Genomic DNA, 24113 nt, shown 5'->3' with positions numbered 1-24113 from the left:
TGACATCCACCTGTTAGAAATAGAAGTACCTTTAAAGAAATTGCTCGAGACAAAAATTGAGAACAAAGAACATTTATTACAGCAACAATGCAAAGTTGGGTGCTTCCCCTTACCCTGGGAATACACACATATACTGGGGCTCACCCAACTTTTATACAGTTGATTTCAGTATAGAAATACCCTCCCCCTTACATTCTTCTGCCTCCTGCTGGAGAGATTAGGCAATCCTGCCTGCCTACGTGCAATTTCAGTAGACTTGGAGGACCAGGGGGTATCCTGTCGGTGTCCCTTCATGTTATTGTCCTTATTCACACCTTCCTGATTCTCGGGGCTACAGTCTCTTGATATGCAGAGTTGGCTCATCCTGTCTAAGGTTGGCTAATTTAATATGTATAAATCTGTGTATGGTTAGCTAATTAGATATGTAGGACTTGGTACTTCTGTCCAGGGCTAGGAGACCCTTATCTGATCCAGACTACCTCAACTTCCTACATTCTATTGTTCCTTACCACTCCTTATCTTAGTCTTATGGTCTTGTCACAAAGACTAGAAGATTCTTATGTTAATGGTGCTGACTCTGCTTTCCTGCATCCTAATCCCCAAGTTCATCCTGTTTGTACTGGATACAGCCATTAACTGATGTATGAATTTTAGTTTCCTTCATGTTCATAATTTTAGATCAGTTTTCCCATCTCTCACACACCCAATCCACAGAGCAATATTATGGGAATAGAGAAAATCTCCAATGGAACCAGCACTCCTGATGCTCAACAGTGATTCGTACGCTCAGCCAGGAATGGAATGGTGTGGTTCCCATCAGTTGATAATATTGGCTCGCTCTCACTGAGTTACTACTTGAGGGACTCTCCCCTTGGCAGCCAAGTCCAACAGCAGAGAAAGGTGATGAGGAGGAGGGGAAGCGTGTGAGCCAGGGTGGGCGCCAGTCCCCGCACGATTGATACCTGTGCTCTCAGATGATGGTTCCCCACAGGAACCCACATTGAGATATCCTTGGGATGATGGGGTCTCCCTCCTGCTGCACTCCTCTTGTGATATTTGCAGCTGAAGTAATTTACTTTTCTCTGTCTTTGCGGCCTTACTGATATGATGCCTGGACACCATAGTCCTGGCTCACCAGCCCACTGATAAAGGTACCAACGTTTGAGTTTCCTTTTATTGACACATAATAATACATAAAAATATAACATACATTATGCTCTTTAACTTTTGTCTGATGGAAGGCAAATGAAGAGTCACCATGAACATTACCTGGTGTCCCTAACAATCGGAGAAAGAGAAGCAAAGGAGAGTCCCTACAGAGACAAGATTCAAGATCAAGATTCAATTTATTGTCATTGAAATAAAACAATGTCGTATTACATGAAATTGCTTTGTCTGCTGCAAGGCAGACAGATTCGCCATTAGCAGAAATTGCCCGAGGTGCCTCACAGTCAGAAAAAGAGACCCTCAGAGTCAGTGTCCGTAGATTTGCCTCCAGTGCTTCCGCAGTTGCACAGAGTCCATTGGCGTCCTGAGCTCCAGTTCCCGATCTCGATGCCTGTTACCCCTTCTGCCAATGTGAGCCAGTGAGTGTTTGTGGATTTGCCTCCAGTGGTCTCAAAGCCTCCAACCGCACAGAGCCTGGTTCATAGCATCTGCATCCTGATGTCCAGGGCCAAACCTCCAATTTGATCAGGAAGCCTTCAGCACCCTCCTGAAACCTGGTTCCAATATCTGGTTCCCAATGGCCAATCTCCAGCAGCCCACAGTCTGTGTGGGTCCTTTAGCCGCTGAGCCCCTTGCTGGTCCTCCTCTCAATGCAAGGGGAATGCGTTCTCCTGTACTCTGGTGCCCTGTGCTGGGTCCACTGCTCTTCCAGACCTTGTCGTATGCTGTGCAGCACAGTCATCACCATCTTGAATACAGACCTCCGTGATGGCAGGATTTTGAAATGAAAGAGCATCGGCTCCTTTAACAGGCGGTTTGAAGACCATACAGGCAGTAGAACCCTGCAGAGCGGTGCTGTTTCTCCACCTCCTGATCTCCTGGATCCACATTAGCAGCTCCGGTAGCGCCACCATCACCCACTTCTCTCCTGAATCTGTTTTCCTCAACTTTCTGGATAAATCCCTTTCTGACTTCGATGTCAGCCTTCCACAATCTCCTCCTGTCAAGTCTTTTACACTTTTCACATTAATTTTCCTATCTTGTTACGACACAAAGGAATCAATGCTTGGTCTCTATTCAGTCCCACTCCCCCAATTATTCTCCCTGAGCTATTCTCTCTCACCTGCTCAGTATCTCCTCCATAATTATCCTACCAGCCACCCACACAAAGGAGAAATTAGTGATGTCTTCGGGATGTGGAAGGCAATCAGAGCACCATGCAGACCCAGGGAACACGTATAGACTCCATACAGACAGCAATCACTGGAGCTCCCTCCCTCCCTACCCACACCATCAATGCTGGGTACCAATACCGCCTTGCAAATCCCGCACCCCCTTCTTCCCCCGTCGTCCCTCCTTTCCCTTTCTTCCTTTGCACAGACGTGATAAATTCTCACCTAATCCCTTATCACATCCAATTAACTCCTTTTGTTTGAATTCTGAGACTTTCTGATTTTTCCCTTGAAGAAGGGCTCAAGCCCAAAACGTCGGCAGTAGATCTTTGTCTCCTATACATGCTGAGAAGACCAGCTGAGTTCCTCCAGCATTTGTTGATCAGTATAGCTTCTGCCAGCCTTGGTTGCAACTGAACGTTGATGTAGCAGAGAATATCTGGGCCAGGCAAACATAAACTCATGGGGACACTTGTTTCTGACTGCATTATGTACTCTGCTGGAAGAGTAAACATTATATTCAACAGCCAGCAAAATGGTAATGTTTAGCATTGACCTTACAGCCATACTCCATGTGCATTCTTGGCAACATTGTGCATTTAGCAGTAAAAGAGAGGACAGTATCTCACAGTTCCATTGAAGCAATCCACTACGTTAAAGTGCGCTCACCAGACCATAAATGGGCATAGCCAGTGGAATCATGGCTCGTTCAATGTCCAGACGTGTGGCACAGTTACTATGTTGAGACAGGGTGGCCTCTGGCACCTCGTGTTCCAATCAATAAATCAAGCTGATTCCACTCGGGAAGAACAGGGCAGTAGATTTTTAAAAAGAGATTTAGATATACAGCATGGTAACAGGCCATTTTGACTCAGAAACCTGTGCTGACACCCAATTGACCTACAACCTTGGTACATTTTTTTTTAATTTAAGGCAAATAACATTCCCAAAAAAAAGGAACCAGTCAAAATACAGTAAAGCGAGAGAGTTAATATAGATTGATTTTTGGATATTACACAGGCTGTTAGTGAGTTTCCAAAGTTGTTAGTGGTGTTTACAAAGTCTGCTATTGTAACTGGATATTCCACCACATACCCAGTTCCAGGTGAACTGCAGGAGTTGCACCATTGCAAGCTAGTGTTTGTGCCAAACTGGTTGTGATATTGATGATGTCAGATAAGATATTCCACTATTTAACCTGTGATAAATGCTCCTTTGTTTAAAAAAATAATTGCTGTAGAACCTGTACAATTTGTTCTTTCCTTCAGATCATTTTAGCTTTTGGAAACTACATGAATAGCAGTAAGAAAGGAGCTGCTTATGGCTTTCGACTGCAGAGCCTTGACTTGGTAAGGGTTTGAGAAATATATATATATATCTCGTGTAATAATTAGCTCAACGATATTTGGAACCTTAGGAAAACCCTTCTGATGGCCTCAAGAGAAGCCAGTAATATGGTCCATAATTGATTTTAAGGTTTGTTAGATTGAAACAACCAATTTACCTGCTTGTGATTCTATCAACACTGAGCACCTTTGAACGCATTTGTTTTTTTACCTGGTGTCAGACTAAACCTTGTGCTGAGTTGGTTTTGCGATATATTTTCTTTTAAAGCCCAATGCCTATGAGATGGGCTGTAACTTTGATACGTTGCAAGTTGTTCGAATGATTACATGGAGTCAGAGTAATATACCTTTCGGCCCAACTTCTCCATGATGTCCAAATGAACAAGCCCTATTTGCCTGCACCTGGCCTGTCTCCCTCTGACACTTTTCTATCCGTGTCGTATTTTTAATGTAATTGTATCCACTTCTACCTTTTCCTCTATTGTACGATAAGTGTTGAGTTGGGATTGGCGTGATGCGGTGTGTAACAAATAAACTAACCACTGCTGTCTGAATATTAATTGCTCTAACTCCTTTAATCTTCAGCTTCTTGAAACCAAGTCAACCGACAGGAAACAGACTCTAATGAACTACATTGTGGATATCATCCAGAAAAAGTATCCTGATCTCAATACCTTCCACACCGAGCTGCTTTTTGTGGAGAAAGCTGCAGCAGGTATTAAAGATTAAATGTGACTTAAAAAGAATATTAATTACATTTGGTACTGCCAATTTGTCATGGAGGAAGAAGTAATTAGGATACACAAATACACAGAAAGTGCAGAGATTAGGTTACAACTTGTACACAAGGAGTGCAGGGTTCAGGTTACAGCAGGTACACAGGGAGTGTAGTGATTAGGTTATAGCAGGTGAAACACAGCAGGCTGCGGACGTTGTGACTGTAATAAATGCTGGAGGAACTCGGCTGGTCTTTTTAGCATCTATAGAAGCCAAAGAAGTATATACTTTGTCATATATCCCGCTTCTGCCTGTTCTTGTTTTTCCTTGAAGAAGGGCTCAGGTCCGAAACATCGGCAATGTACCTTTGGCTCCTCTTTGGCTTGGCTTCGCGGACGAAGATTTATGGAGGGGTAATGTCCACGTCTGCTGCAGGCTCGTTGGTGACTGACAAGTCCGATGCGGGACAGGCAGACACGGTTGCAGCGGTTGCAAGGGAAAATTGGTGGGTTGAGGTTGGGTGTTGGGTTTTTCCTCCTTTGTCTTTTGTCAGTGAGGTGGACTCTGCGGTCTTCTTAAAAGGAGGTTGCTGCCCGCCAAACTAGGAGGCGCCAAGATGCACGGTTGGAGGTGAGATCAGCCCACTGGCGGTGGTCAATGTGGCAGGCACCAAGAGATTTCTTTAAGCAGTCCTTGTACCTCTTCTTTAGATGTCAAAAAGACCAGCTGAGTCCCTCAAGCATTTCAGAGTTTTGGTTGCAACAGGTATGCAGGGAGTGCAGTGATCAGGTTACACCAGGTACACAGGGAGTGTAGTGATTAGATTTCACCAGAAGGAGAGATCATTGATTGAGCGCTGATTAGGTTACATCAGGGAACAATGATTTGACTGTGCCCACAGGAGAATGGTGCTTAGGGTGCATTGAACAAAATGCAAGGAATAAGAGCAGAGATGTGACATTGAGGCTTCATAAGGCACTGGAGAGACCACACTGTGAACAGTTTTGGGTACCTGATTTAAGAAAAGGTGTGCTGACATTGGAGAGGGTTCAAAGGAGGTTCATTAGGAATGAAAAGGTTATTAAGCAAAGAGCATTTGACAGCTCTTGGCCTGTTCTCATTGAAATTTAGGAGAATGAGTGGGGATCTCACTGAAACATTTCGAATGTTATAAAGGCATGGACAGAGTAGATGCAGAAAAGTTGTTTCCCATGGTGGGAGAGTTTAGGCCAAGAGGGCACAACTTCAGGAAGGGCGTCCGCTTAGAGCAGAGATGCGGAGGAATTTCTTTAGCAAGAGGGTATCTGTAGATTTTATTGCCACAGACGGTTTTGGAGGCCAGGTTATGGCTGTATTTAAGGCAGAGATTGATAGGTTATTGATTAACCAGGGCATCAGACTTATGGGAGACAGCCAGGTAGTGGGGCTGAGTGACTTCCCCTCTCCCTGTGACTGCACCTCTCTAACCCTGCATCTTTCTGTCATCTCTTTTTCCCCCAATTTCAATTCCTTTGTTTCTTAATGGTTGGCAGCTGTGCTTTGACTTGCCTGGCCCCAACCACTGAAGATGCCTCATTGACCCTCTCCACATTTCTCTCCCCACATCCTTCTTTGAACCTATCTCTTTGCCATCCCACTCTCCACTTCTGATGTCTTGAGAAGTGTTGATGCACTGTTTAATGCAAGGTGATGAAGAATGAGTGCATTTTTGTTAATATTTCAGAGCCCCAGGGCTCAAGCTAGATGCTCTAACTAGAATATTTTGTGAATAAAATGCACACAATTTCTCAGAGCAGTTTCCCCACTTAATGTCTCTGTCACAGTGTCACTGGAGAATGTTGTACAGGATGTGCGGTCGTTACAGCAGGGGATGGAGCTCACCCGGAAAACGTTCATGGTACAGGATACCAGCTTAATTCTGAAGGAATTCCTAAGCACCAATTCCGAGATGGTGGACAACTTGCAGAAGGACAGCAAAACTGCACAGGTAGGTGTGCTCCCTGGATGGGGAGGTCTTTCAACTTTAAACCATCAGGAGACAAGATGGTTCATGTTCTGCTGAACTGTGCTGATCAGACATGTCCAGGTTTAATCCTTGACGTGGACCAGGTTAACATAACCATGGATAATGAATAAAGCGTTATAGTCTCTGTTCTGCATTCACAGCTTATATCAGTAGTTGTCAAACTTTTTCTTTCCACTCAAGTATTCCCTTTACCATAGGTGCTCTGTGATTAGTAAGGGGTTGGTTAAAGTGGTATGTGGGTGGAAAGAAAACATTTGAAAACCACTGTTTTAATTGTACCTAATTGACTCGTTATGTGCACAGTTTCATAACTCCAAAGGCAATGGGCCAATGGCAATTTTTCTCAAGCAAAATATTTCAATAACAATTGGGTTCTCAACTCCCCCCGCCCCCCAAACTCATATAGCACCTTAAGTAATCCCTTACTAATCACAGAGCACCTATGGCATAGGGATTACTTAAGGTAGTGTGTGAGTGGAAAGAAAAAGTTTGAAAACCAATGGTTTATATGAATGGCACCAGTCCTTTTTTTTTAAACTTTATTTAAAATGTTATGACAAGAATAAAATAAAAATTACATTTAAAGAAATAATAAAAAATAAGATAATAAAAATTAGAATACTACATCATTTTTTTTTTTTCTTTGGCTTGGCTTCGCGGACGAAGATTTATGGAGGGGGTAAAAAGTCCACGTCAGCTGCAGGCTCGTTTGTGGCTGACCAGTCCGATGCGGGACAGGCAGACACGATTGCAGCGGTTGCAAGGGAAAATTGGTTGGGTGGGGTAAACTACACAAATTAACCCCCCCAATAATTATAACACAACATTAATCATCTAATTTAAAATTAGTCCAACCCTCCCCCCAAAATAAAGAGTGAAGAATTAATTATCAATGTTGTAAATAAAATAGAAAAAACCCCTTACAAAAATAAAGATAAAACTTAACAACAAAAAAATTACTAACAACAAAAAAATTTTAATACTAAAATAATACCCTTAAACCTATATTTAAATCAAACATAATACATGTATTTAACAAATGAAATCCACTTTAAAACTAAGTTCAAATATTAATATCATATATCAACCACATATCTGTTATACAAAAAATCATAATTAATAATACATAAATACAGAATTTCCATTAATACCAAGTTTCCTTTATAATTCATCGAGAGAACAAAAACATCCCTTAGAAAAACAATCAGATAAACTTTTTATTCCCTTCCCCTCCCCTTATATAAAAAAAGAAAAAAAAAGAAAAAAGTTCAAACTCATAAAATTCTCCGTATTCTTAATTTATATCATCTTCAAAATTCTCTATCGAAATTAACTTAATTTTATTAAACTCTTCTCCCTCAATGTATTTGTACTTGATTTTCTTCTTTTTCTTCTTTTCACCTTTCCCCTCATCTTCCTCTTCATCTAATTCAACATCCTCAATTTTTGACTTATTATCTGTGACATCATCCTCTTAAAAAAGAGAGAAAAAAAACCCCAAAAAAAAGAGAAAAAAAAGGAGAGAAAAAAAACCTCCTAATTCCCTCTCAATTACAATCAGAAAACAAAAAGAGTTAAAAAAAAAGTATTTATTTTTAAAAAATAATAAAAAAAACCTTCACTTCTTAACACAAAAATTAAAAAGAAAATAAAAACAGGTCAGAGGTCACGACTACCTCCTCCTGTTTAAACCGCCCAAAGCGGTAACTCCCCCAAAATATTGGGTGTGAGATAACTCACAGGTAGCTGATGACTTCTGGAAACTAGTGCCCACCCAGTTCCCTCTCCCAACTCCCATTTCATTAAACTATCATCATTATTTAAACTATTTAAACTCTTCTCAAAAAAAAATAAAAGATTATTTTTTAAATCAACGTTACCACTTCGGTCACCATTGCTTCCATTTCTTTTAAAAATCTGGATCCCATCTTACATCTCTACTCTCTTTGGAGACCTTGAAGGACTACATCGTTCCTGAAACTGCATGATTGGTAGAGACTGAGCAAAGTCCATAACCTCTTTAGGATTGTCAAAGAACTTTGGCTGATTTCCATCCTAAAAAATCTTCAGTACTGCAGAATACCTGAATGTTCCCTTATGTCTTTTTTTCCACAACCGTTCTTTCACAGAATTAAATTTGCGTCGTTGAAACATAATTTCTTGACTCAAATCTTGATAGAAGAAAACAGGATTATTCTGAACCATCAAAGGAGATCTATTTTGCTGGGCATTTCTAATAGCCGTACGTAAAATTGTCTCTCTGTCACAGTAGTTTAAACAACGGATCAGAACAGGTCTTGGATTCTGTCTTGAAAAAGATTTTCTTCTTAAAACTCTATGAGCACGTTCCAGTATTAAACCTTCAGGGAATTTATCCTGTCCTAACACTCGTGGAATCCATTCAGTAAAAAATTTTCTTGGATCTGGTCCTTCTATGCCTTCTGGCAAACCAACAATTTTCACGTTGTTCCGTCTAGATTGATTCTCCAAATAATCAACCTTTTTTGCTAAATTTTTATTTTGGATCTGCAATGTTTCAATTATTCTATTTTCATCTTGCAGTTGATCCTGTGCATCGACTAAACCTTGATCACACATTTCAAATCTTTCAATGGTTTCAAGCTTAAAAGCTCCATTAATGGCTTCCGCCATCGCATTAATCTTGGAAATAAATGGGTTCACAAAATTAGCTAAGTGACTCAATACAGAATATATCTTATCTTGAAGATCCTTAACAGACATTTCAACAGAAGTAGATTCAGGCATAATGGGGTCTTGCTGTTCCTTGGAGACCACGGGATCTTCTGTCTCTTCCCTTAATTTAGTATCTTTTCTAGCAGTTTGACTTCGTATAAAAATCCCTCTCAAAGTCCCCCCAGCAATGCCAGGAGACTGAAGATCAGGATTATCTTTAAGCCAAATCTCTTTAATCATCTTCACTGAATCGATGTCTGGAAAAACCGTTGTAAATGGCACCAGTCCAACACATTCTTCCTCTCTCACTGATGCTGCCCGACCCATTGAGTTTCTCCAGCAGAGTGTGTTTGGCTTCAGATTCCAGTATCTGGAGTCTCCTCTGCCTCACCATTCCATTGACCTTTTTCAATTTATTTCTTGTGAAACTTATAATTTCTCGTCCTTGAAGAAGCCTGCTCACCCTGCAGACTGGAGCATAACATTGGCGTGAATGAGAGCTCGCGTAACAACAAATTGCTGCCTTCCGAATCTTTGGCCCAGTAGCGTGGCCCCAGTGTGACCAATGAGGTGGTCAAGTGTCCATAGTCCACAAATGATCAAATTCCCATACCTCAAAGGCAGTCTGAAAACCTGCTTTCAGATGTTGCCATACAGTTGGGGGTTGGATTGCTGTATATAGTTCCCCTGGGGAGAAATGTCTGCTTGCCCCCATTTGACCTACTCTATATGTGACTCCATTCCTTCAATGTCATTGACCTTCAACTATCCACTGAATTAATATGGGAAGGACCAGCATCTCAGAACAACTGGAATGTACTGTTGTCCCCTATGAGTTGGCTGTGCCCCTTCCACTCTGGAGCAGAAAGCTGACCTTGCAATTGGGGCAGTGGGTGATCTTCACCTCCTGAGGCTTGAAGGAAAATCCACTCCCACTCAATTTCATAGCAACTGAGTTCAAACATCTGGAATTGTATTTATTCTTAGCGAGGACAAAACCTTAGTGCATAAGAATTCCATAAGGATTAGTAGTACTTGTTGGTATCTTTGCAGTGGAAGTTCTTTGTTTAACAATTAAACAAGGGAATGGGCGTGTTTTTGATCCTCCCTGGTTGTACTGGTAGAGTGCAGGGAATCTTCAAAGGCCACCGTGCTCAGGGTCTTGCCAGCAATGCCCAGTGCTGGTGCTATAAGGGAAGGCGGTCCAGGTCTGGGGCCCAGCAACAGTCAATAACCCTTTGTACACTGCAAGCTGGCTTCCCAAAGCAAAAGAGGTGGGATGTGTAACACAGCAGCAGGCAACACGGCTCACCCTTTTAGACCAGTCCCACATCAATATGCTCCACCTCTGATACTACCTACCTTGGCAGGTTGAAGCCGGATAAGTTTAGACCCCCCCACCCCCAATCCACCTTTGATACATTTACACTCGAAAGACAGATAACATACGGCTTTCAAGTGCTGTTTAAAAGAAGTAACAGTCTTGGATATAGCTGGTCTTCTATGGCAAAAGTCAAAGATTTGGCAATTGCTGCTAATCCAGGCAGTCTTTGTTTACTTCAGGTCGCTATGAAAAATGCAAGTCCTCCCTCTGCACTAGTTTGTGGTCAATCATTACTGTCTGAATTTTAATTCAGAGTCTAACTCTATTTCCATTCTTCCTTATACAGGAAGCTTACCAGTCTGTGGTTGATTATTTTGGTGAAGATACAAAAACAATGCCTCCAAGTATATTCTTCCCATTCTTTCTGAGGTTCATCAAAGCCTATAAGGTATGGAATGGAAGTCCAGGCAATTTCTGTTAGTAATGCTGGAATGATCTATGGTAACTTGAGTTTACTAGACACCTCTGGTCACCTCTCTCCCACACTTTCCAACCTCATTGTTTCCCATTTCCCCCCCCCCCCCCCACCCAACCACTGCCCAGTTCTACCTCCTACCCAAGATACACAATTATCCAGGTGGACCCATTGTTTCCACATGCTCCTGCCCCCTTATATTAGTATCATCTTATCTTAACTCCATTTTGTCTCCCCTGGTGCAATCTGTCCTCACTTACATCCATGATACCTCATATGCCCTCCTTTTCTTCAATGACTTCTAATTCTCTGAACATGACCGCCTCATTTTCATTATGGATATCCAATCTCTTTACATCTCCATCCCCCATACAAAAGGTCCCAATGCCCTCCGTTTCTTTCTTGACAAGAGACCTAACCTGTCCCCCTCCCCCCCTCCTTCACCGCCCTCCTCTGCCTTATGGAACTTGTTCTCACCCTTAATAACTTCTTCTTTGACTCATTCCACTCTCTCCAAATCAAAGGAGTAGCCATGAGTGCCCACATGGGTCCCAGCTATGCCTACCTGTTTGTCAGCTTTATGGAGTAATCCATGCTGCAAGCCTGCACAGGAAAGAGCCCCCCCGCCCCCAACTCTTCCTCCGCTATATTGATGACTGCATCAGTGCTGCCCTCATGCACTCACGATGAGCTTGTCAACTTCATTTGCTTTACCGCCAATTTTCACCCCAACCTCAAATTCGCTTTGTCATTCTACGGTGACACTCTCCCCTTTCTTGATCTCTCTTTCTCCATCTTGGGAGACAAGCTTTCTACAGACATTTTTCACAAATCTACAAACTCCAACAAATAACTTGATGACACTTCTTCATTTCCAGACCCCTGCAAGGATTTTATTCAATTTTTCCATCTTCATCGTATCTGTTCCCAAAATGAGGTCTTTGAGCCCAGATCATCTGAAAATTCTTCCTTCCTCCAAAAACATGGCTTCCCCTCCACCACCATCAGTTCAGCCCTTACACACAGCTCCTCCATTTCCCACTCATCTGTCCTGGCCCCTTCCACCCCGAGACTCAACAAAAACAGGAATTCTCCTGTTCTTACCTATCATGCTACCAGCCTCCACATCCAACACATTGTCCTCCGTAATTTCTGCCACCTACAAAATGATCCCACCACCAGACACATCTTCTCCTCACTTCCCACCTCCACCTTCTGTAGGGACTGCTCCCTCCATGACTCTCTTGTCCACTCATCCTTTCCTATTAATCGCCCGCTTGGGAGCTTCCACTGTGACCGCAGGAAGTGCCACCCTTGAGCCCACCCCTTGTCATGTTTCGGGCCCCCAAACAGTCATTCCAAATGAAGCAGCACTTCATTGGTGTGTCCGCAGGAGTGATCCACTGCATCCGGAGGTCCCATTGTGGACTGCTCTACATCAGAGAGTCTGGACGCAGACTGGGAGATTGCTTCACTGAATGCCTTCACCTTCAGTGACAGGGATTCGCACTGTGGCCAATTCTGCACCCCACATCCGCGCTGACATGTCTCTCCATTACCTTAAGTGTGTCTGTTTCTCTTTCCATGGGTGCAGACTGAGTTGCTGACCAGTTCCAGAATGTTCTGGTTCATTTCACCATCTGTGTGTTCGTGATTTCCATTAACTGATGGCTGTTTTGTTTGTGGCGTTTCTCAGCAAGCTGAGCTGGAAAACGAGGTGCGAAGGAAGCAGGAGGAATTGGCCGTCCAGCACCCCGGGGATAAAAACTCACCTTCCAGTAAAGGACAATCAGACGTGAAGGTGAGGTCTCTGACTGGAATCCTTTATCACTTGGCAGTTGTTTCGATCTCTTTTTGTTCAAGGTTAACTTTAAATTTTAATTTAGACATACTGCACAGTAACAGGCCATTTCGGCCCATGAGTCCATGCCGCGCAATTTACACCCCATTAACCTACACACCCGCTGCATTTTGAACAGTGGTAGGTTCGAATCCCACACTGTCTGTAAGGTGTTTGTATGTTCTCTCCGTGTCTGCTTGAGTTTTCTCTGGGGGCTCCAGTTTCCTCTTACTGTTCAAAGCATGCCAGGGGTTTAAATTAATTGGATGTAAATTGGGCGGCATGGCTTCATGGGCTGAAATGGCCTGTTACCATGCTGTTTGTCTAAAAAGACCTACAAGCAGAAATATGCTATTCAGCCCATCCAGCCATTTAATCATGAGCTGATCCATTTTCCCACTCAGCCCCACTGCCCAGCATTCTCCCCAGAATCTTTGATGCCCTTCTAAAAGTAGGTAATTTCAAGTTGTCTTCCATTTTTAAAAAGTTGCTTATTCTGTTAATTCCAGCTTCCGATGCACAACCCTCATAACTAAACTCTCCACTTCCCCTCCAGCCTGCTCCCATGAAGAATAAGGCTCCTCACATGGACCTCATGGCCGAGCTGAAGAAGAAACAGATGGGGAAAGAGAGGATGGTTTATGAGGGCAAGGACGGAGCAATTGAAGATATTATCACAGGTAATGTCTGCAGTCAGGGAGTGGGGGCGGGGGCGGGGGGGAGCTTTTCAAATCATCTGGGCAGGAAAAACATAAAAGACCAATCAAAGTACTCCTCGATTTACAAAAGTTGGGGCATGCGTTCATTAAACAAAACTCCATAGATCAAAATTCAGTTTGGTACAATGCATTATCATGGGTATAACGTGTTGTGCTCTGAATTCTGGCAGAGAAGTTGTTCTGTATTGTACTGAAAATTCATAAATAGTTTATTTGTAAATTAAGGAGTAATTCTGAAAGAGATGGTTTTGTCGACCTGAATCTCTTTCCCCACCAAACAAACAAACACAGTGTTTTCTCATGCTGGCTGTGAGATAACTTGACAGCAGTTCTTTCTAACAACAAAGACAAAATCCCTTTCCCATGGCAGGGTTATCAAAAACAAGGTGAAGGTGACTGGTGAGAGGAGTTTTCAAAAGGGGTCTTCTTTTACACAGAGAATGGAACTCACTCCCAAAGGAGGTGGCAGAATCAAACATCATCACTATGTTTAAGAGGCATTTGGACAGACACTTAAATGGGCAAGACATGGAAGGATACAGTTGTAATACAGGCAAATTGGATTAATGTGGATGGGCAAAAAGATCAACATGGATGTGTTGGGTCAAATGGCCATTTTCTGTGTTGTACAACTGTGGTTCTGGGCCATGATGTTTTCAGTGCTTGGTAGGGGACATTGGAACTTTAAAGACTGATCATTGGATTCTGGTTACTGAAGATTGTTGGTCATTTTGAAAGGTGGGCAAATGCAATTGAGGTTCAATAGCCATCTGAGTGGTGGAACAAGGCTTTAGGAACAAATTGGTCAGGGACCAATTTCTTTAATCTCCAATGCTACTGTGTCGATCATTGAGGGTCTGATTGGTCAGATTGCAACACGTTTCTGCCAATGGCAGTGCCTTTTACAGATGAACACTCCAGCTGCCTGGATAAAATTATTTGGTAGTAGAGATAGGGTCCAATCTGGATCCAATCAGATAGATAGAAAGTAGTACAGAAAAAAAATGAGGCTCTCGATGCCTTTAAAAACTGTGGAGAAAACAAGAAAGAAGCAAAGGTACCATTTTGTGAATCTAAATCACTGTTGTTGTTTGCAATCGGGGCCCTAATTGTTGGAGTTTGATTAATAAGACTAGAAGAGATAGGAGAAGAATTAGGCCATTCAGCCCAATGAGTCTGTTCTGTCATTTAAAACATGGCTGATGTATTCTTCCTTTCAACCCCATTCTCCTGCCTTTTCCCATAACCCTTACTAATCACGTCCTGTAATATCAGTCAGTCTATGAGCCAAACATGGAAGAACTGGCCCTTCAGTCCACGTGCCTCCACTGAACATGATATATAAATTAAACTAAAGCTTTGGTGCTTGCAGATAATCTGTATCCCTCCATACTCTTGTGTCTATCTAGAAGCCTCTAAATGCTTTGATTGTATGTCCTTTCAAACAGTCCAGGGGTGGCAGAAATTCACTTAATGTTAATGGGTCAGAGAGTCAAGCCTTGATTAAGTCTCTGGAAACTCAATTTCCCTCCTACCCTCCAAAACATTCATGTTGGTAGATTAATTTGGTATAATTGGGTGGCATGGGTTCGTGGATCGTAAGGGCCTTCATTTAAAATTAAAAATTAAAACTTGGAAAGAATGAATATTGAGCTTAATAACTAACCAAGAGATCCCCTGATCTTTTCCCTGAGGCAGAATCTTATTGAGCTGATAAGCAGGTGGAATAGTCAAGTGCAAAATTACACTTGATTTGCAAATTATTGCAAAACAGTGAGGGGTAGTCAAGTAGACATGTCTCCTTGATGACAGTCATCAATATGGTGAGCTTGTAACAAGAACCTGATGACAAGTGTATGACCTTGTAAAACTCAGTACCATGTTCAACATTCATGTGCAATAATTGTTTCAAACCTATGGTGTGAGAATCATTTTGAATCCTTCTCACTATCTGCTGGAACTGTTTAATTGAAAATTGCCTTTGCAACTCTCACTGCCTTTGCTCTTGTGTATTTCTCTCCCTGCTCCTTGCCTGTCACCCACTTTTTTTCCTTTCCCCCTTACCCAACTTTCTCTTCTGCATTATTGTTTCTAAACTGTCACCCACTGTGAAATCTTGTTCCTTTATCCTCCATTCCTCTCTCTCTCTCTCTCTCTCTCTCTCTTTCCCCCATCCCCCCCCCCCACCCCTACCTACACCTCTCTACTCCCTGGTTCCCATCCTCCCTCTCCCCCCCTGCTTTCTCCTCCCTTCCTGCCTCCTACTGTTTCTTCCCCCCAACCTCTCATCTTGCCTGTCACTCTTCCTCCTTTCCCCTCTCAAACTCCCCACCCCCCCCCCCCCCCCACCCTCCATTCTTCCTGGCTGGGACTCGGCTGGGCAGCATTGAAGACTGTCCCCTTCACTGCACGGACTGGCAAACGCTCTTCTCGACTCTTGTACGATGCCTCGTTTAATGATGAGAGTCCGCCCTAGTGAGCTCCGTACTTTCACTAGGTAACTGAGCTGTTCTCGTGTTTCATGCCATTAGCATGTCAGCAGGGGCCAATCATCTCACCTGCATGTAAATGGTGCACAAGTCAATGAAGCCAGTATTATGTTCAATGTCGTGAATCCACATAAAATCTGCCTTGTATCCTTTAGGTGATTTCATGGGATCCATAAATTTTATTAAAAGTGCTAATAAATTAGCCACAAGCTATAAATTGTTAGTGTGGAATGTGCATAATTTCAAAAGCATTCATAGAAAAGTGTCTAGTTGGAAGTTTTCAACCTTATTCCTCAACAATTCCTTTCATGTCTCTAATTCTCTCAATGTGCTGAATGCATCCCAGATTGATTTTTTTTTGCATTAATACTTGTGTTGATGAACTGCATCAACTCTTCTCAATGGGGACCCTCCAGTTCCCCCTGCTGGCCACAGCACATTTAAATAAATTTAGGCATACACCATGGAAATCGGCCCGCAAGCCCATGCCGCCCAATTATACCCAATTGACCTACAAACCCCCTGTACATTTTGAAGGGTGGGAGGAAACCAAAGCCCCTAGGGAAATTCCACACAGACATGGGAGAATGTATGAGCTCCTTACAGACAGAGCATGTGGCGGGGGGGGGGGGGGGGTTGCATAGCCAAAAGTAAGGTTCAGAGTGACTGTGGATTAACATTTTTCTCATTTGTATCAATGAGAACATTTCTCTACAGAAATTGCATAGTTTTATACTCCAGTTTTCAGATTAAAACGCACTTTTCTGGCCAGAAATATCCATCCTATTTGGGCGGCAGTGTGGTACAGAGCAGAAATCGCGCAACTGGATTTGTGCTATCTGTGTGGAGTTTGCATGTTCTGCCTGTGACCACCATGGATTTGCTCCAGGTGCTCTTGTTATCTCCCACATCCCAAAGGCATAGGTTAATTGGTGACTGTAAATTGCCTCTGGTGTGTTGGTGAGGGGTAGAATTTGGAGAACGGTGGATGGAGTTGTTGATGGAAATACAAGGAGAAAAACATTACCTTAGGATTAGTGTTAAAAATGGGACATTTGTTTGGCAGGGAATTAGTGGTTGAAAGATTTGCTTCCATGTAGTATTGATCTTTATGTTAAATGGTCAGAAGGAACCAAGTGGTGGTGTGACCACATCTCTGCTGGAACTAGCAGCTTCAAACAGGAGGCTTAACCCACAGCTCATCTAACACTAAACCCTTGCACATTTTGACAAATATAAAAGAGTCCTCTTCCAACCTTCTCCCCACCTCTGTGATCTGAACTTGCCCCATTTCCCAGCCACCCTCTGCTTTCCATTTGCACTCCACAGTGCGTTAGTTTTAAAATTCTCATCCTCTTTCCAAATCCCTTCCAGTCCCCTGACATTCAACTTCAAGCCTTTCAAAAATGCCTCCACCTTTTCAATTCTGGCTTTGTCCAGCCACACCCTTTAAGGTGTCCTTTCACCATCCTTTGAGGTGTCTCCAGTTATTGCTCACGTGCTTTCAGTTCCATTTTGCTTCTGTAAACTGCTCTGAGATGTTTTGCAAAGTCGCAATAAATTCTGGTTGCTGTTACCGTTGGTACAAAATGCAGGAGATCTCTTGTATCCTGTGACGAATGCACTTCACATCAGTGGCAACTTGCAGTTTGTTGACATTTCCTCCAAAAGGTATAATGTTTACTATTTCCTTTCATTCCCAGCCAATGCTATCAGGCTCTTGAACCTGCCCATACTATCCCAACCATGACATTTCTTCCCCAACAAAATCAGGTCTGCACTACCGACATCTGTGAATATTTAGTATTCATTTGTATTTTCTCTTCCCTTTATACTTAGTTATTTTTTTCCTCTTCATATTATTACTGAAACTGTTGTTCACGTATTTTATGTATCTGGGAAACTGCTGAAACTAAGACTTTCATTGCATCTGTACTTGTGTGTACAACAATAAACCATTCATTCATTCATTCACTCACTGGCTAAAAACGATACAGGGCATGTTAGAGTGCCAGCTCCATTTCATTTATTTCCATCTAAAGTGACCATGCTACTTGTATCAGTACCTTTTGAATATTATGTTTTGCAGTGATGTTTTGTAACTCTCTGGGGTTTCTGCTTCTGAGTGCTATATTTCTGGTGCCTGATAGCTGCTCTGTGCTGCTACCTATCGCTGGGGCTGCTGTTGTCGCCGGCTTTGCTTACCGCCTCTGTGTGCTGCTTGTCTGCTTTGTGCTCTCTCCTCTCTGCTGAGTGCAACCTGCCAGATGGGACACGTCGAGGTAAGATGCATGGTGTGTGAGATTACTTCATCAACTCTAATAAGCTGAATAATGCCACCTCATCTTTTTGAGGGTTATTCCCAATTACGAGCCAAATGCAGGCAAATGGTCTGAGCCCAGAGTTATACTTTGGTCGGCATGGTTGAGTTAGGCTGAAAAAACCTCTTCTGTGCTGTGTGGCTCTGTGATCCTTCTGGAGATGTATCGGGTTGGGTCTCAGTTTTCAGTATGGATCACACATGCTGGGCATCATGGTGGGCTTTGTGTGTTGGTGTCCGGGTGGGTTTTGTGTACTAATGGGGGGCCTATTAAACTGCACTGGACCATGGATTTCAATCTGAGAGTTAGGTCTCAGGTTGGATTAGTCACAGTTGTGGGCTACAAAGACTGGATCATACTAAATAATGGTTTGGTCAATGTGGGTTGGATTTTGTCGTGTGGTTGGTCAGGAATGGATCGGAGATGGAAACATTTGACCTGATGTGTTGAGATCAGGTCAAATCAGATTGGGTTTCATGTTGGGACAACACGTCTGTGTACTGAACTTCTATATTCGTACTTCTGTGATGAGTCTTTTTCTGCAGCTTGGTCTGAACACTGCAATATTAATCGATAATATTATCAAAGATGATAGGAATCCCTTTATGGTAAAGTTGCAAGTATAATATGACCGACTGATGTTGGGTCAAGAAACACTCTGATTTATTTGTCATAATTCGCCAATACCCTACTGGTCCCTGTCTCTCTCCTCCCATCCTCTCTTCCTAATATTGGTTCTCTCCCCCTTTACATTTATTTACAACACGGTAGGAGTCAAATCCGGCCACTTAAACCCATGCTGCCCAATTTCACCCAAGTTAACCTACAACTGTGGACGTTTTGAAAGGTAGGAGGAAACCGGAGTACCCAGGGAAAACCCACGCAGGTCACGAGGAGAACATACAAGCTCCTTACAGATTCGAGTCTGGGTCGTTGCGCTAACCATGCCACCCAAATGATGAAGGGAATCAACCCAAAGCGTTGACAAACCTGCTCACCCCCCCACCCCCTCAGTGATGTGCTCGGACCACTGAGTCTGTCCAGCAGATTGTTTTGTCTTTAGATTTCAGGTCTCTGCAGTACCTTGTGCTTTCAGTCACTCAGATTTTGTTATAAATTAGCTGTACTTTCACATCAAGAACATTCGGCAAATAAACCCGTATTTTGTAAAAAAAAATATAAACAACTATTGTAAATCTGCACATGGAAAACATGAACTGAAACAGAAATCTACATTGGCAAAGACTTGATAACAAAATGGACACAATTACAAACCAAGTGATGGACACTCCGATTCAGGTCAAATCCCAGCCAGGTTTTCTACCAGGGGTTAGTTCAGTGATACATCTCATATCCAGTGGAGTGCACTGTAAATGCTGTATTTGATTAAACCCCCTATAGTTCATCTTATTGGTATGATTTTTAGCTTCCTGGGAGAATCCAAGGTTTCTTGCCAGCTGCACTAAAAACGCAGAAATACTGGAGGAACTCAGCAGGTCTCACAGCATCCATGGAGGTACAGATATATTACTGATGTCATCTTGAATAAGGGCTCAGGTCTGAAATGTATCTTTACCTCCTATGGATGCGGAAGACCTGCTGAGTTCCTCCATCATTTCTGTCTTTTTCCTGCAATCACGGCATTTGCAAACTTTCTCGTGGGTGCCACAAAGTTAAGATGTAGTAATGAAGCTGAATGTTAAGCAGAATTCCATAAACCTGGTAGGATAGTAACTGTGCGGCCAGACGCTGTACAGCACAAGGTTTGGTGTCCACGAGAACAATGCCGGCATTCCCAATCCCCCACCCTCCCCCTTATGTCCTACATCACAGCATTGAGTCTGCCTCTACCACCCTGTCTGGGAATAAAATTCCAGATTCTAACCATTCAATTCTTAAAGTTCTTCCTCTTTTGTCTTTTTCTGTTCTTTTGCTAACCACATCAGTTTTTTTTTGGTACTCAGTCTTTTTGACCAGAAGGAACAGACCCAATCAAATCAGAAGACAATGCAGATTATACACGTGATCTGTTCTCCTTCAGGATCCTAGGGCAGATGAGGAGCTCTGATTCATTCTCTTGAATTTGGCCTCCATTAATCAAAGAATTGTTTCCAGGAGTTGGGATGCTATGGTAAAGTTGTATAGGACATTGGTGAGGCCACATTTGGAGGATTGTGTGCAGTTTTGGTCACCTAACTACAAGAAATCTATCAATGAGATGGAAAGAGTGCAGAGAAGACTTACTAGGATGTTGCCTGGACGTCAGGAACTGAGTTCCAGGGAAAGGTTAAACAAGTAATGACTTTATTCCCTGGAGAATGAGGGGAGATTTGATAGAGCTAGTTAAAATTATGAAGGGGATAGACAGAAGCCGCTTTCAGGTGGCCAGAATACTCCAATGTAAAGCCGCCTAAATTACCCGAATGCGGCTGTTGAGAGGCCACCTGAAAGCGGAGGTCCCTGACCTGAGGAATACTTACCCAACCCTCCTCGGGTGGGTGTATTCTCCATTTCCGAGCGCTCCCCCTAGGCACCTGAAAGCGGGCAGGACTACGGCCACAGTCGACAGGAGACGGTGTTTGCTCCATGGCGCCTCTCCCCGCTGTGGACCCTTCAAGTGCCAGAACAGCGCCTTCAGCGCTGCCACCTGAATGTCACTTCACACACACCCACAGCCGGATCCGGAGCCACATTCTCCCAGCTATTCCTCCATCATTTGGCTCAAGTAAATGTAGGTAGATTTTTTCAACTGAGGATAGGTGAGATACAAACCAGAGGGCATGGGCTAAAGGTGAAAGGAAAAAAGTTTAGGGGAACTTCTTCACACAGAGAGTGTTGAACGAACTGCCAGCTGAATTGGTGAATGCGAGCTCAGTTTTAACATTTAAGAAAAATTTGGATCGGTACATGGATGGGAGTGGTAAGGGTGCTATGGACAGGGTGCATGTCAGTAGGACTAGGCAAAATAATAGGCTGAAGGGCCTGTGGTGTAATGTCCTATGGTTCTACTGGTTTGATTTACAGCTGGGAGATGGGATTAATAAAGAGCAGAAAATGCATTTAGATTTTCACTCCAGTTAACATTTCTTCAGGATATCAGGTGGTGGAAGTAGAGAGCCTAACATCTGTGCCTGGTTCTTGGAATGATCTCTCATCCTTGAAATTAAAGGGACATGAGCTGATAAATGATGGCCATCAATAAATTTTACTTCTTTGCCAGAATAAAGTTTGTGTGCATGAAGCAGAACAAAATTATAATTCACTATTATATGTTATACTTAGCATCAGAGAGTTGGAGGTCAGTCAGACACTGTGGACTTCGTAAGTCATTAATAAAAAGTAAATGACTCCTTGACGATGATGTTTTTAGTATACTTGTCTGGATTCCTTGCCTTAATTAGTGAGTATCTTCTAGTAATGACGTGCTCTCCATCTACCCCCTCTTGATAATGGTAGTTCAAATAGTCCCTACATCTGAGTTTGTGTCCCTGTAAATAATGCGCTCTGGTGATGACCTCTTCTGATTAATGTGTAGCTCTCTCTCTGTAAGCTATTGGTGCCCTTTATTTCTGACCTTAGGAGCTTCTCACATTTAATTGACCATTCCTCCCCCCCCCCCCCCACCTTTCAGCTCCCTCTCCCTCCCTAACTCTATTCCTTTCTTTCCTGTACATAATGGAGGGAGTCTGTTCATTCCATAGGTCAAACCAAGCTGTCAGTGCGATCCCCATCAGCTCTCTTCCCTCACTTATTTCTCTATCACCTATTCTCTCTCGCATGCCCAACAACACCCTCTCAGTTCTCCTGCCCAGAAAATTTATAGTTAACCTTGCCACCAGCAGTCTGCGATGTAGGAGGGAAAACGGAGCATTCGGATGTAACCGATGTAGCCACGGGGAATACGTGCAAACTCCAATCGGACAAAGCCCAGGGTTCAGAGCAAATCCCTGCCGCTGGAGCTGTGAGGCAGTACCTCTACCTGCTCCACCACTGGCCCGTCATTAAACATGCTCCTTCAAACCTGCCTTTGCTGGGTTATCTGTTCCAATACAATCTGTGTGGCTTTTTGATGGGTAACAGTCTTATGGTTTGCTATGTTCAATGTGCTTTACAAAGGCAAGGATTGTTGTAATGTCACGTCCAAAAGGCCAAACCTCTGTCCTCATTGCACTCCCACAGTAGAATGTCTGAGCAGATTTTCTGTTCAGGCTTTTGGGATGGGTCCTAACCCCCAAGTCCCAAAGACCCTCAAATCGATGATTCTGTTACAAACAAGACTGACATCCAAGATTCCTTTATTGTCGTGTTCACAAAATGAACCTTTGTTTTCCCTGTGAAGAGACACAAAATGGAACCACTATCAAGACAAGAAAGGGAGAGACAAGAGAGTCCCTTCAGATATGTAGAGCATCCATAAACCACTCCACCTCCTCCTTCACTGCCACTGCCTCCGACACCACTGTAACCTCCGAAACTGCAGCCTCCTGCCATTCCAATAGTAAACCCCAGCTCAGGCCATTTAAATCATCCTCTTCAACCCCTGCTACTGAACTCCCCCGCCCAAGAGATTAGGAAGCTGTCCGCATCCAAGACCCTATGGGATCTCTGTTCACCATCAGCACCCTCAAGAATCCTGGTCCTACTAACTGGTCTCCAGAAACCGTTTGCCAGCAGCCGAATGACAATAGACAATAGGAGCTGGAGTAGGCCATTTGGCCCGTCGGGCCAGCACCGCCATTTTAGATCATGGCTGATCATTACCATCAGTACCCCTTTCTAGCCTTATCCCCATAACCCTTAACTCCGTTACCCACAAGAGTCTTATCTAACTCTCTTTTGAACATAGTCAGCGAATCCGCCTCTACCACCCTCTGTGGCAGAGCATTCCACAGATTCACACTTCTCTGGGTAAAAAAATGCTTTCTCATCTCCGTCCTAAAGGGCCTACCCTGTATTCTTAAACTATGCCCTCTAGTCCTCGTCTCCCCCATCATTGGGAACAAGTAATCAGACTTCACCTTGTCTATCCCCCTGATGATTTTCTATACCTCAATCATGTCCCCCCTCATCCTTCTAAACTCCAATGGATACAAGTCCAGTTTTTCTAGCCTTGCTACATATGACAACCCTGCCATCCCTGGAACTAACCTTGTAAATCTGCGCTGCACACCCTCTATAGCTAGTATGTCCTTCCTCAAGTTTGGAGACCAGAACTGGACGCAATACTCCAGGTGGGGTCTCACCAGGGCCCTGTATAACTGCAGAAGGGCGTCTCTGTTCCTATACTCCAAACCCCTCTTTATGAAAGCCAACATTCCATTTGCCTTCTTCACAGCTTTCTGAACCTGCATGCTAGCCTTCAGTGACCGGTGAACAAGTACACCCAGATCCATTTGCACTTCCCCACTCCCTAGCTTGTCTCCATTTAAATAATACTCAGCTTTCCTATTACTTCCCCCAAAATGAATAACCTCACATTTGTTCACATTGAAATTCATCTTCCATTTAGTCGCCCACTCCTCCAGCCTGTCCAAGTCCCTCTGCATTTTCCTTACATCCTCCTCACACCCCACACCGCCACCCAGTTTAGTGTCATCTGCAAATTTGCTCATGTTATTCACAATCCCCTCATCCAAATCATCAACATAAACTACAAACAACTGAGGACCCAACACCGATCCCTGAGGCACTCCTGAATGCCTGGTGAGACGCCTCCAGCCCCCGATCCCCTCGCTGGTCTACTGCTGTGTTCTCCTACCCCATATGGTTCTCCAAGATTTTTCCTTCTCAGCGGTGGGGGGGGGTTAGTTTTCTCCCGCTGTG

The 24113-nt window shown here is 43.4% G+C and overlaps 1 protein-coding gene across 2 annotated transcripts in view; it reads left to right on the top strand.

Moving 5' to 3' along the window:
- Positions 1-24113, top strand: part of LOC138746699 (formin-like protein 1) — a 167742-nt gene that overhangs the window by 136898 nt on the left and 6731 nt on the right. The window contains exons 21-27 of one of the 2 annotated variants that reach the window (XM_069905012.1): positions 3608-3688; positions 4271-4400; positions 6226-6389; positions 10793-10894; positions 12618-12722; positions 13318-13441; positions 15865-15977. In XM_069905012.1, the coding sequence (XP_069761113.1) occupies positions 3608-3688; positions 4271-4400; positions 6226-6389; positions 10793-10894; positions 12618-12722; positions 13318-13441; positions 15865-15956 (798 nt within the window). In that variant the 3' untranslated portion in view covers positions 15957-15977. The remainder of the gene's footprint in view (positions 1-3607; positions 3689-4270; positions 4401-6225; positions 6390-10792; positions 10895-12617; positions 12723-13317; positions 13442-15864; positions 15978-24113) is intronic. The other variant, XM_069905011.1, reaches the window with a different exon arrangement.

The sequence above is a fragment of the Narcine bancroftii genome, chromosome 12, assembly GCF_036971445.1.
Source record: "Narcine bancroftii isolate sNarBan1 chromosome 12, sNarBan1.hap1, whole genome shotgun sequence".
In the NCBI taxonomy this organism is placed as follows: domain Eukaryota; kingdom Metazoa; phylum Chordata; class Chondrichthyes; order Torpediniformes; family Narcinidae; genus Narcine; species Narcine bancroftii.
Note: the sequence above shows the minus strand (reverse complement) of the source record. Positions and strands in the feature narration are given on the sequence as shown.